Source organism: Dunckerocampus dactyliophorus, chromosome 12 (genome assembly GCF_027744805.1).
Source record: "Dunckerocampus dactyliophorus isolate RoL2022-P2 chromosome 12, RoL_Ddac_1.1, whole genome shotgun sequence".
In the NCBI taxonomy this organism is placed as follows: domain Eukaryota; kingdom Metazoa; phylum Chordata; class Actinopteri; order Syngnathiformes; family Syngnathidae; genus Dunckerocampus; species Dunckerocampus dactyliophorus.
The window spans coordinates 9,014,034-9,028,048 of record NC_072830.1 but is presented as its reverse complement, the minus strand read 5'-3'; the positions used below and the strand labels follow the sequence as shown (position 1 = coordinate 9,028,048).

At 43.6% G+C, this 14,015-nt stretch overlaps 1 protein-coding gene across 4 annotated transcripts; it reads right to left on the bottom strand.

Moving 5' to 3' along the window:
• Nucleotides 1-2,440: 2,440 nt before the first annotated feature.
• Nucleotides 2,441-13,715, bottom strand: si:ch211-132b12.7 (uncharacterized protein LOC564531 homolog). 4 transcript variants are annotated; one of them, XM_054793782.1, is made up of 6 exons: nt 13,622-13,715; nt 13,472-13,556; nt 13,094-13,313; nt 6,135-6,317; nt 5,702-5,898; nt 2,441-3,613 (listed from the first exon to the last, which is right to left on the bottom strand). In XM_054793782.1, the coding sequence occupies exons 4-6, from the start codon at nt 6,307-6,309 to the stop codon at nt 2,735-2,737; spliced, it is 1,251 nt and encodes a 416-aa protein (XP_054649757.1). In that variant the 5' UTR covers nt 6,310-6,317; nt 13,094-13,313; nt 13,472-13,556; nt 13,622-13,715; the 3' UTR covers nt 2,441-2,734. The 4 variants fall into 4 exon arrangements, with proteins under 4 accessions (XP_054649757.1, XP_054649758.1, XP_054649756.1 ...); XM_054793783.1 differs by having other exon boundaries at nt 13,094-13,206; XM_054793781.1 differs by having other exon boundaries at nt 13,472-13,676.
• Nucleotides 13,716-14,015: the final 300 nt, after the last annotated feature.

Genomic DNA, 14,015 nt, shown 5'->3' with positions numbered 1-14,015 from the left:
ACTCACACAAAGCAATTGTACTCAACGTTTTTTTTAAGACACTGTACACTCATAATGTGTGCTTTACCATCAGTTTATTCAAATGCAAAATTGTATAAACAACTGTGCGCAATGTTGTCAGTGCTCACCATCAGCACAAGTAACTGAAATCCAATACCGTACATGGCATCGAGCTGCTAAGGGCGTCTACATTGAGACAGATGCAAATGTTGGGGACGCCGTGCTTGATTTGTGCGTTGTTGAGAAGTGAGAGTGTTTTTAAGGCGTCAAAATGCGTGATAGGCTGATAAGAGATCCTTTCTATGACACGACGCTCCAGGTTGAACACAGACTTCAATTTGGAAGCATTTGGCTTTGAGGCCATACGGTATGTTTACATTACATTTGATGTATTATGGCCACATTGAATTGGCCTAAAACAGGGGTGTCCAAACCTAAGGGCATTTCGTAGGCATCAATTATACATTTAAAGGACAAAAACAGCCTACACCTCCACTTAAAAAAAAAAAAAACTACAGCAAACTGTTCTGAGCTGATAATGAGCTTATAGGAGTGTTGTACTTAAAGATTATTACGAGGGAGACGGAGACCATATCAGCGCAATTTATACTATAACCCAGCAGCTTGATAAAAATAAAAACATTTCAAACCTGCTAAGCTAACTTCAGTTATGTTTAAAAGGCTAAATTAATTAGCTTCTACGATGAGAGCACAGAATGCCAGAAAATCCGTCTTCGGGGACTAGGAGAGGCCCCTGCTGTATTATGTTCTCAGACTTCACAAACCACAGAGCAGCCCCACCCAGTGTCCAAAGTACCCCGTACAATGCAGGTGAGCACAAGTGTTATGTTGCGATGCGTGAGCGGTGTTATTTTGTTTAGGGATGGCGCTTTAGTCCTTTAAAGCTGTCAGCAAACGTACAGTAGCCGTCTCCACTAATGCGTGTGCAACACGCACACACAAGCGCTCCGCCTGATGCACAGCCACGTTTGCTGATATTCTTTTGGCATGGTTATACAGTAAAGCAAACAAAGCTCTGGAATCGGATTGTATCGATATCCACAAAACGATGACGGGCCACACTTTGGACACCCCTGGTCAAACGCAGATGCAGCAACAACTGTACACAGAGGTGTGAAAAAGTGTTGCCCCCTTCCTGATTTATTTTTTGCATGTTTGTCACACTTAAATGTTTCAGATCAAACAAATTTAAATAACAACTGAACACAAAATGCAGTTTTGAAATGAAACCTTTTATTATTAAGGGAGAAAAAAAATTGAACCTCCATGGCCCTGTGTGGAAAAAGTGATTGCCCCCCCCCCCCCCAGTTAAAACATAACTGAGATTAATGGAGATCTATCAGTGTGGAAAAGGTTATAAAGCCATTTCTAAATCTTTGGGACCCCAGCAAACCACAGCGAGAGGCATTATCCACAAATGGCAAAAACATGGAACAGTGGTGACCTTCCCAGGAGTGGCCGGCCAACCAAAATGACCAAGAGCGCAGCGACGACTCATCCAATGTCATAAATGACCCACAGCAACATCCAAAGAACTACAGTCCTCACTTGCCTCAGTTCAGGTCAGTGTTCATGACCATAAGAAAGACACTGGGCAAAAACAGCCTGCATGGCAGAGTTCCAAGAACAAAACCACTGCTGAACAAAAAGAACATTAAGGCTCGTCTCCATTTGCCAGAAAACATCTTGATGATACCCAAGACATTTGGGAAAATACTCTGTGGTCTGACGAGACAAAGGTTGAACTTTTTGGAAGGTGTGTGTCCCATCACATCTGGCGTAAAAGTAACACCACATTTCAGAAAAAGAACATTATACCAACAGTAAAATATGGTGGTGGTAGTGTGATGGTCTGGGGCTGTTTTGCTGCTTCTGGACCCGGAAGACTTGCTGTGATAAATGGAAGCATGAATTCTGCTGAAGGAGAATGTCCGGCCATCTGTTGGTGACCACAAGCTGAAACCAACTTGAGTTCTGCAGCAGGACAATGATCCTAAACACACCAGCAAGTCCACCTCTGAATGGCTGAAGACTTTGGAGTGGCCTAGTCCAAGTCCTGACCTGAATCTTATTGAGATGCTGTGACATGACCTTAAAAAGGCGCTTCATGCTGGAAAACCCTCCAATGTGGCTGAATGACAATAATTCTGCAAAGACGAGTGGGCCAAAATTCCTCCACAGCGCTGTAAGAGACTCATTGCAAGTTATCACAAACGCTTGATTGCAGTTGTTGCTGCTAAGGGTGGCCCAACCAGTTATTAGGTTTAGGGGGCAATCACTTTTTCACACAGGGCCATGTAGGATTGGATTTTTTTTCTCTCTTAATGATGAAAAGTTTCAAAACTGCATTTTCTGTTCAGTTGTGTTGTCATTGACTAATATTTAAATTTGTTTGATGATCTGAAACATTTAAGTGTGACAAACATGCAAAAAAAAAAAAAAAAAAAAGAAATCAGGAAGGGGGCAAACACTTTTTCACACCACTGTATACCCAGTGCACTGAAGGACCGTGATGGTCAACCATGGTGGTAAATTTCAATGAATTCACAGATTTAAGCAAAGAAAGAAAAGCAGGTTTGATAGCGAAGCTCTTCTTCAAAATGTAAAGTCATTGTTGGCTATCCATTGATAAAACACCACACACATCATCCACAAAAAAACGCCTGGTTGGACCTGAGTGCCGCTCTTCCTTCTAAGGCACAGCACGTCACACTTAACCAGTAGAACTATCTGGAGGTATAAAGGCAACAAGCTCCCTGCGTGGTTCTGTGTGAGACTGTTGGCTCACATCACAGTTCTGTCTTGGTATCATCACCATGTTCACACCATCTTCTGCAACACTCTCTGGAACCGCATAAGACTGTGACTGTAAATGTTGCAGCTTTTTCAGGCCTGGGTAGTATCTGGACTCAGTCATGGTCCTGTGCACGCTCTGCCAGGTGGCGACGGCGCCGCTGAGGCTGCGACCGGCGGCTTGGCAGAGCAGCTCGGTGTGCTGACGCAGCTGGGCGATCTCCCGCTCGGTGGCGTTGCTCTGGTGCAGCAGCTCTTTGGTGCGCAGCGTGATGTCCAGCAAGCCTGACTGATGCAGGGCCTCCACGGTGTTGAGGAAGCGGTGGTGGCTTGTGCTGCCCGCGCCGCTTATCTGAGGCACCTCGCTGGTTGGGGCGGAGGGACTGGAGGATACAGAACAAGGAGGGGTGCCGCAAGAGGAGGCTGAAGATGGACATGGCTGCTCCAAGGTGGCTGGCTCCTGACTCCTGGTCGCAGGTTTGAGATGTTCCTTGCATTCTGTGCATACCCTCTTCCTCAAATTATGTGCCTCGTCGGTCAACAAGGACTTATCTGGCGGCTTCTTGCTCGGGTGAGGTGCAATGCGGGGGTAGGAGTTGAGAATGGGCAAGTAGGTGGTGGTGGTGACTTTCTTCCCTGTCGTGTGGTTGCTCTTCCGAGACGAGGGCTTGAGGAGCTGGAAGGCAGTCGGCATCAGGCTGGGCTGCTGGAAAAGCCCCATTGGGGGGCCACCAGAGCCTGCCGCCTCACTGAGACCATTCCTCCAGAGCAGCTGCCCATTTGTCTGGATGGTTTCTGCCTGGAAAACAAATACTGATTGTCAACAGAAAAGCATTAATACTGCACTCATCATAAAAGAGTAGGACACTTGAACCCCAGAAAATTATTGTCATACAAGATTGTCTCTTAAATTAACTCTTTCCTAAATATAAAATAATTATTCTTACATGTATTTGATTTTAAATTATTTCAATCCACTCATTATTTTACCGTTCTTTGCTCATCGGCTGGGAGAAATCACACGGCTCTGCTGCCTTATGGGCACACACGGGAGGCGACAAACAACTGCGGTTGACGAAACCCATCACCAGGCAAACCCTGCACACGGGAGGAGATGAGCGGCTGTGACCAGCTACACCGGTGAGCGACGCATTCACATCCAGAGCGAATTGTACGAGTCTAACACAGTTTTGACTGGCTGTTAGATTTGGAGCCGGCTCCTTCGGCTCCCAAGTGGCTCCTCAGATTTTTTTTGTTGTCTAAAATTATTACCAAATTATGTGTATTGTGTAAAATGAATTACTAATGTAAAAAATACATGATATCAAATGTTTATTATTTAAATGGATTTATGTAAACCTCAATGAGCAGCTACAAAAATATATTATGTTATATTATAAATAAAATTAAAAAAAGACCCATCTGAATAGACAAATTAAGTCAAAATTCATGCAAATTTATCACGAACAAATCGGCTCTAAGAGCACCACAGCGTGTGTTTAACCCCGCCCCTCCCCCTGCTCAGCTTGGACACAGAGACGCCGCCACACATCTTGACCAATGACATTCGTCTTAACAGAAAAAAAGACGAGGAAAAAACTATGATGCTCCCAATTGGCTCCCAAACATGCGAGCCGGTTCTTGCCGATTCGTTCGCGACCGACACATCACTAGAGGACAAACGCCGGTGTTGATGAGTCATCTTGCTAATACCCTAATCTTGCTAGTATTGAAGATACTTACATAAATGTCCATGTAAATTTCGGCAATCTTACGCGATATCTTTACTCTGCCGCCAACGAGTTCCAATGCCACTGCTTTTTCTCTTTATACCTCCATTACAAATGTCAAATAGCTCTGGGAAGTGTTACTTTTTCCTCCATGTCTATGGGTGGCACACACGGGAGGCGACAAACGACTCACCGCCAACACGTAGACAACCATGCACACGGGAGGTGACCAGCGACACCCGTGAGCTTCATGTTCACATCATGAACGAATTGTACGAGTCTCCCATGGTTTTGACTGGCTGTAAGATGTGGAGGGAATTTGGAGGCATCAAAGTAGTTCTGAGGGGGAAAAGCGGCCGGTGTTGATCGAGTGCTGTTGCTAGTACTGGATCTTGCTAGTATTGAAGATAAACTTACATAGACGTCAGTTTAAATGAATGTAAACTTACCCAATATGTTTACTCTGGCACCAACGAGTTCCCATGCCGCTGATTTTTGTCGTTATATCTCTATATTTCTTTACTGATTAGCATCCTGTCCACTCATTGGTCGTTCATTAATCAGATCATTAATCAGACCAATCTGGCTGCTGATTGGTCCTCGTCTGGGCGACGTCGATGAAAGGTTGAAAGTGTTTCAACTTTCTGGGATCGCGTCGCAAGCCAGCGTGTGCACGATGACATGCACGAACACAAGCTTTGAATTTCGCGTGTCGTTGGCTGGACTTTGACACGCGATAATCGCCCTATCACGCAGGTTCCCGCCTCCCGTTGTGGCGCCCATACAACAAGACACAAAGCGTCCATTTCGACTTCAAATATGGTTCTTTGCCCTATATAGAGCTGCCCTAGAAATATTCTTTTTAACTTCAGTTTATCTCTACAGGGTTTCAATATCAAATATAAGCACTTTCAAAATACATTTTCAAGCTTTTCCAGCACCTTCTTGCTTACACGAAGTACACGCATACATACAGTACCCGTCAAAAGTTTGGAGACACTTTGTCATTTAATAGCATGAGAAAGTGTTTCCAAACTTTTGACTCGTAGTGTACCTGGACTTTATCATATTGAAAGGGATGCCTTTGCTCCACAAATAAACACTGTTGTGCATCTGACATGCACGTATTATACTGTATATAAAGAGTCAGTGTTTACCTGCTTAAAGACTATGTTGTTAATGATGTAGACTGGCTGGTTTGGCTGGCCTCTTGGCGTCCGTTTACCTTTCCCAGCTTTTCCTTGCCCAGCATTTTGGCTTTGACGGGACGGCGGCACCTCAGCCCCCCCTCTGGGTTGACTTTTACTGCTCTGCTGATCCTCCGCATTCGTCTGCTGCCAGTCTGAGCCATTGTCTACAGTAATGACGTCGGAGGAAAGACATCAGCAGAACGGCAGTTTGTGACACCGTTGCAGTGAAAGACATTTGACGCATACGTTCCACGATTCACTGCGCTGTTTGTCGCAGTGTTTCAAATTGTTATTGCCAGCGCTGACTTGTACAGACATAGTGAGGTGTGTACTGAATAGCCTTAGGAGACAATAGGAACCCGGTGAACGAGTATTCACAGCCGTGTTAACTTGAACTCACCAGAGTAGCCAGAGTCTTTTTCTGAGCTGCAGCGGGAGCCACGTTCGCTGCGGTCCTCCAAGTCCTCGGCCTGGCGCATCGCCCTCAGAGTCGAACTGTTGCTCTTATCTTTGGCGTTCTTGCTGCTCGGAGGAAGAGAGCCGCGCTCGCTCAGCCGACGCTCGTCTTTCACCATCCTGACTCCTGACGACAAAATGTACTTCTTGTTCACATTTTGGTTTCTTGTCGGACGAAAACCGAGGTACGTGAACTGCAGAGGTGTGGACTCGAGTCACGCAACTTATTAGTTGAAATTTGATGACTTTGGACTCGACAGTATCATCAAAGACTTGCAACTCGACTCGGACTTTGATGCAAATGACTCGGGACTAGACTCAAACTTTAGTCTGGCGGCTTGAAAACACTTCAGATTTTCAGCGAGGGTGTTGAATAGAACGTGTCCCCTTTCAACGTATTCAACTAACGTGATCATTATGTCATTTCCAGCAAGACAACATATTTTCCCTTTGAATCTGCCTCACTTAATGCATCTATTAATGTCCAATCAAGTTTCAGAAGAAACAATGAATGTGTGGATTACATAAATCTTGTGTAACGGACGTCAGCCAGTGCGGCTGCGCAAGCGTACATTGGTAAAACCTCACTCCCTCGGCCTTAAGAGCTGCGCTGAATGTCGGGTCGACACAATCCGGGCTTTTGGCCCAACGGTCGGCACTCTTGTCTACCATTCCAAAAGTCCCGTTTTCGAGCCCCGGCACGAGCAGTGCAAAGCAGGCAGGTTACATAAGTGTTGTCACACGGGTCTTATTTTATTTCTGAAAAGATCTAACAATCTAAAATGCATTCATTGTGTTTGTCAAATTTAATAGACTGTTGCGTTGTTAAAACGCCAATTTATTTGGGAGACACAAAACAGAGCTGATGACTTGTAAGGACTTGAAGATTTCAAGCCTATGACTTCGGACTTGACTGGACGTGTCTTGTCTTGACTTGGACTTGCACGTCTTATTTATTTGTGTATTTATTCTTATTCTATCGTCTTATTTTTCTTGTCCCTCATGTCTTGCCTTGGTTGTTTTGTTTTATTTTGTGATTAAGTGACACAGCAGCAACAGAGCCAACGTTGTGACAGTGGCAAGGAACAACTGCTCAGCCAGCATTAATACCGCTGATGACTTCATTCGGCAAGTGCTTTGACTCATCCCGCAGCGCACTGGACTACAGTGACCGCCACTGTGACATCTGCATTACGAGTAATGTGACCATGGCAACTTTACACACAAGGTTGCATCACGTCCATATCCACTTACTGCCACCCCGAGCGTGGCAGCAGCAACAACAAAAGTTCTATTTACACTCCTGTCATCTTCAGTGGAAGTGCGCTTTGTGCAGGAAGGTGCATAGAATAATCCTAATAATCCCACAATTTTACAGACACGTGGCAACGACTCTGAACTTTGCAACTCGCATTTGACAAAATCGGAAACTAAACAGAATTCATATGATTTCAAGTGTAGGGATGCTCAGATCAATCGGCCACCGATCAGCATCGGTGGATTTCTGTGAAAAAACATGCGTGATCGGCATATGCCGATAAAAATGGCTAGCGCTATTGCAGTCCGCAGCGACCCTTTCGTGCAGTATAGTGTCTTGCCCTAACTAACGTCTTTGGCGGCGGCGTTTTCCCACTTCCCTGAAGACAAAAACAAACGTGCGCCGTGTAGAAGCTAACTGCTAACACATGCCAGGAAAATACTTAGCGGGGGTCGCATGTTAAAAAGCCTTAAATACAGCATTTTGATATATATATATTGTTTTATCAGTTAATATTAACATTTCAGCCTTTTCTTGTTATGTCTTTTGCTCTATTTTTGCTGTTTTTTTTTTTATTTTTGGGCTGTATAAGAATTTTCCTTTTTTTTCATTTACAATTTTCGTCAATTGTCGACTGTTGTGTTTATTTTTTAAGAGCAGAGTAATGGTCAGATCTCATTTGCCACTTTTTCCACCTCAAAAGAGGCCTCATGAAGGCTAAAACACTCAAACACAAAAAACGCAGGTGTGCATTTATTGAAGGGACACATGTAACCCGCCCTGTTTCGCACCGCCTGCACCGGGGCTCGAACACAAAACCTTCGCAATGGGAGGCGAGAGCGCTGACCACACGGCCAAAAGCCCGGACTGTCGGCCACGTGTTCAGCGCAGCTCTTAAGGCAGAGGGAGTGAGGTTTTACCAACGTACACTTGCACAGCCTCACATGCTGCCATCCATTACACACAGACAGCAAGAAAAAAGAAAAGCAAACGGTGGCTTTCGGCACACATCAGAAAAGTGTACGTGGAATAGGAACAACATGGCTTGCAAAACAACTTGCCAAAACTCTGTTAGCGGCCTTATTTCTTGCATTAAAATTCACTGTCGGGATGGAAAATAAAGCTGGCATAACAGCCTCACCCGTTTTAAATGTTACGCTAATTAGGATAAGCGGCACAGAAAATGGATGGATGGAAGTCCGTCGATGCACTGTTGCCAACTTTTCAGTAAGAAACGTAGCTATTGGCTGTTCTACAAGTCGCTAGATGACGTCATCATCTATTTTGCATGTGACGTTTTAAAATGCTGTAGGGAAAAAAGGCATAACCTCGTAGGAGAGACAAAAAAAGTGAGTAAAAACGCCTAAATTACATTTGGAACTACAAATAAGCTTGATTCTTGGTTTGTTCATTTAAAATTGGCCATAATTTCATCAAAGTAAAAAGAACTCATATTTTATGTCGGCCCGCGCCTCTCAAAGTTCCCCCATCACACGTTGGCTATTGAAAACACAGATTATGCTGCATTTATTTGTGTCTATAACAAAAACAAACACATTCTTTGTAAAAATGTGTGGTGCGATCCTGATCACAGGACATTTTGATATGATTCGATGCCGAAATTGATCGTCAAATCAGACTCCTCCAAATGGGATCGTCAAATAGTTGACTATTCAAAGACACTCCTGGTTCATTTTACTTCTACAATGTGCCACGGGCCAATACAAAAACGAGTCACGGGCCACAAACTGCCCATGGGCCGCACTTTGAACACCACTGCTTTTATGCCTCTTCGTCAGGGCTGAGCCGGTGACATGGCGTCAACACAACTCTCATCGAGTGTTTGTGCTTTGTTATCTTCCCGTCGCAACGTTAACGAAGGCGTGACAACAGTCAGTAGAGCCGCCGGAGGGGGGCCGTCCGCCCTCTCAACGAGTCGTAAACAAACGGGGAATAATGTGCTACGAGCCGACCAATCACAGCCTTCACAGTCAGCGTCGCCACAGCAGGAGGATCTTTGTGGTGCGTGCCACTACCCGAGTGTGCGGGGGGGTACTCCTTTATGAAATCTACTTTACTATCAAGGGGGAATTCACTTAAGTGTCACAAGCCTGGCGGTTCAGTTTAGAACATTCCTCATAACAGTGGGAGTTTTCACACGTTTCCACAAAGAGTTTCCCTTTTTAACGCCCTAAAGGTGGTCACATTTGGACATAAAAATGATCAAGCAAAGTATGCGCTAAAAAAAAGACTAAGCTCAGTGACGTCCTCAAGTGTGTTTCGCTTTTTATTTGGGTGATGCAACAACAGAAGGAAAGGTTAAGTGTAATGATAACCATAGAACCAGAAATGGTATTTACTACGCCGCAGTGGTCGCGTAGTGATGAAATCGGCACAATGTCCTGGCTGCTCAGTACATTATAGTGTAGCTTAAGTAAATGCCCCCACAACTGGGCGATCCAGTGACAAATTCGCCATGCTAACCACGGCTGTCCGTTACAGGTGTCTATGTCCAGGCTGCTCAGGACAATATGGTTCTATGGTTGTCATGACAAATTTCCTCTTTAGCATCACCGGTACCGTCCTGTGGTGTCATCACACACACACACACACACACACACACGCACACAAACAAAGCAAAAGCAAAACACACATCCAAATTGTACAACTTCTGAGGCATTTGAAAGTTGAAGGTTCTACCGGTGCTATTATTATGAAAAGTGGTTAACCTACAGTATTTGTACCCTTATTCGCCCATCAAATGTGTTTGTGTCAAAATATGTATCAAATGTACAATTTCCACCTAAGTACGTGCAAATATGAATACTATGTAGTGCTAGATGATGGGAGAAATTGCATGTGAATGCTGCCGAAACTGCCGCCGATGCTGTCGAAACCCGCGCCTCAACGCTGATGAGCTGACGCTGGACTGAGATGCTGCAGCTAGCATGCTAAGACCTAGCCCTGACAAGCTGATGCCGGACTGAGATGCTGTAGTTAGCATGCTAACTGTTAGCATGTAAACACCTAGAATGATAGCACTAAGTGTTAAAGGTAATACCTGAAAAAAATTGCTAAAATGCTAACATGATAATGTTAGCATACTAGCGTTGCAAACATGCAAACTGTTAGCATGCTAACACTTAACACGAAACCACTGTCCATGTAAGTTTACTTTTGAAAATAGCAAAAATATATAATATGGTAATTTTAGCATGCTAGTAATGCTAGCTGTTAGTATGCTAACACCGAACATTAAAACACTAAGTTTAAACTTTTGAAAATAACAAAAAAGGTAACATGCTAATTTTAAGCATGTTAACAATATTATTATGCTAGCTGTTACCATGCTAACACCTAACACAATAGTAAGTAATAGTAAATAGTAAGTTTACATATATGAAAAAATGGCTTTTCTTAAAATGCTAACATTAGCATGATAGCAATGCTAACATGCTAAATGTTAGTATGTTAACATTGAACATAAAAGCACTGTCTATATAAGTTTATACCTTTGAGAAGAAAAAATGACAACATGCTAATGTTAGCATGCTAACATGCTAATAGCATTCTTTAAATAATTAGTTTTCATTTTAATTTTATAATTATACTTTGTTTATAAACCTCATTTTTTACTCTGTAGCAATAAGTGAAATCTGCGAAGTAGCCAACTTAATTTTTTTACAATTATTTTATATGTTTTAAGGCTGTGAAACCCCTCACCATACACTTTATACACTTTTGTCAGACAGGCATTAACATTTTCTCACATTTCTCTCCTGTTTAACACTCTCAAATTTCACATTTAATTAGAATTTGAATGATCAACCTATTGGGTTGGACACAAGAAATGATTAAGTGACTCGCGCATTTCACTCCTTTGACTGTGCCTCTTCGTCCTGGCACCGTTCTTTGTCGTCATCCTCGTCCTACTCCTTGAACCGAAGATTCTTCTTCGATTGTTTACAGGCGGTTAGCAAGCAGCTCACACAGTTAGCGAGTTTCCTAGCGACTACTGACCACAACAGGAAGGAGATTGATTGACAATAGTCTACAGCCAATGGGCGGGTTGGGTTCTCCCTTAGCCAGTAAGGACTGTTGTGTCTCTATATGTAGCCGGCTATGGTCTACTGTGGGTTTTTATATGCTCGTACAGGCACGTAAACACGAACTGAGACTAGGGGGCTACATGGCGAACGTGGCTCAACCAACCCAAGCTTTTTGCTCAAGATGCAACTCAACAAAACCTAAATTCCCCGGTACTTCGACGGTACTTTGTCAAGTCCGGTTTTCGGCTTTGTGCTAAGTGCGTGTTCACATAAAAGGGGGCGTTTGACGTCCTATTATTCTACTTCCGCTCAAAAATGTAGCCATCCAGATGAGCCATTTTACAAACAAGAGAGTATGTAATTATTATGGAGCGTTATGAGGAGTTCCCAAAAGGTGATGACTGCTACAGGCAACACTGTCGCCACCAAAAGAGCGAGAAAGGACCACTGGAATGTCAGCATGCGGCGTGCGTTTTAAACTGCTGTATCTTGCCGTGACCACCAGATGGCAGTGTTTTGCGTGTGACTTGTTTTGTGGTGACCAGGTTGAGTTTCGCCTAAGTTACCATGGCGATACAGCTGCTTTAAAAGAGAGCCACCTTAGCTGAACAGGCATTCACTTCGCAGAATACCCCCAGTGTGGAGCTGCACAGTCTTCAACTCTCACATGAGTACACAACACCCTCTACTGGTAGCAGTAGTAAATACAACAGACACACACAAAGCATGGATGCACAACACAATGCTGTTTAAAAAAATACGTATGTGCAAAATCTCATTAAACTTTAAAAACTTTTAAAAAATGCACGAAACAGCGAAAGGTGAACCGCGATGTAGTGATGGAACACTTATAAAACATGGCCATGTTATCCGAACATCTTTTACCTCAGCAAGGCCTTTGACAGGCGGTTAATCTGCATGTGAGTGTGTCTGAGGACACAGATGTTGACTAGGTAAAATAAGGTCACACGGTGCATTTCAGGTTTTAGCATTTAGTGTCAGGTGTATTTCAGGTCATTTTGATGGATGGGTGTGGTCCTGTAAAGAGCATCCATAAAGAAATGAGGGTTGGAGACTATGTCAAAATCCATAAAGAAATGAGGGTTGGAGACTATGTCATTGATGTTACACTGTGTGGAAGACACATGTGATGATGATTGACGTGACGATTATGTAAGTATTTAGTGGTGAATAATTAGCAGTTGTGTAATAATATACGATTTCACAGAAGCCTAATTACTATTATTAGTAAACACGTAAACTATATTCGCTCTGAGGATGCACGACGTAATCTGGTAGTCCCGTGTTTCGAAACGACGGGAAGCGCTCGTGTGTACATGAAGGCAGCACACGCCCCCTCCCCCTCCAATTATATAACAGACAACTTCACCGCGGTCTCGCTTTTACACAATACTTTCTACCACATTGCTCGCGAACAACCACAAAGATAACACCACGGCTGTAATTAACGATAAGCCCAATTGTGACGTAAAAACAAACTTAAAATGACATCTTGATACAGTAAAGTTAGGATACATGATAACGTGAAAGCTCCATATTGTTTATACGGTGGTGCGTTTATTGGACACAACTTACCTCCCGGTTTAAAACAGTTATTCCCAAAAGTAATAGCCGTTTCTCTCCTTCGCCTTGGTTCCAAGACGCCGCGCGATGCTGGCTTTCTCTTGCAGAGCCATGTTAGCAATTACCTGTCAAAGTTTTAAAGAAAAGAAGACACGCTCCATTGTCCATTTTAAATGCCGTCTGACAGTGGACAAGTGAAGCGGTTTGCGATTTGTCCGACTGCCAGAATAGCCTGAACACAGCAGCACGAGCAACACACCAAATCAATTTCAAAATAAAACTACCAACTATTGAACATTTCCATCTTTTCTTAAGAAAAAAACATAACTAAGCATATTTAGCACGAGTGCGTCAATCTTCTTGATAGTGTACTTTTAGAATGGCACTTACATTGGCGTTGAGCCGGCAACGGCACTTGTCGTGCTCTTGTTTTGAAATCCCGGTGGCTGACTGGAGTCTGCTTGACGCTACACAGCTTTATGGGATCACTGACACAATGAACATATCTGCTTGTTTACTACATGTCACAGTAGTACTTACCGAGTTTAAGTGTCTGTCTACTAGTACGTAACCTTGACTGAACCCACCCGCTCATGTTGGACCACTGCCTCCACCAGACCATGAAGATTTTCGCTCATTGGTCCGTGGGGGCACTTGAAGCAGCCAATCACATCTTTGTGCACGTAAGCGAGGCGGAAGCGAAGACACTCCCAATGCATACGTCATTATGAACAGTTAACTTTCACTTAGCGTCAGCTTTTTGTGTTTAAACCAAATACAAATAACTTCGAAATAGTTGCTGTGAGAGGCACTAGAGCGTTCTGCAGCTCCATGCGTCTTACTGCCATTTATAGTATGCAATTAGAAAAGCGGGTCAAGCAAAACTACACAAGAAGCAAACAAGTGTACATGGCATTTTTTGGAACATGTGTGA

Excerpts from the sequence above, each read along its gene's own strand:
- si:ch211-132b12.7 (XM_054793782.1), bottom strand. The coding sequence starts at position 6,309 with ATGGTGAAAGACGAGCGTCGGCTGAGCGAGCGCGGCTCTCTTCCTCCG. Across the intron at positions 5,899-6,134 it reads AAAAGACTCTGGCTACTCTG|ACAATGGCTCAGACTGGCAG; the intron begins GTGAGTTCAAGT and ends TCATTACTGTAG. Across the intron at positions 3,614-5,701 it reads ACAACATAGTCTTTAAGCAG|GCAGAAACCATCCAGACAAA; the intron begins GTAAACACTGAC and ends TTTGTTTTCCAG.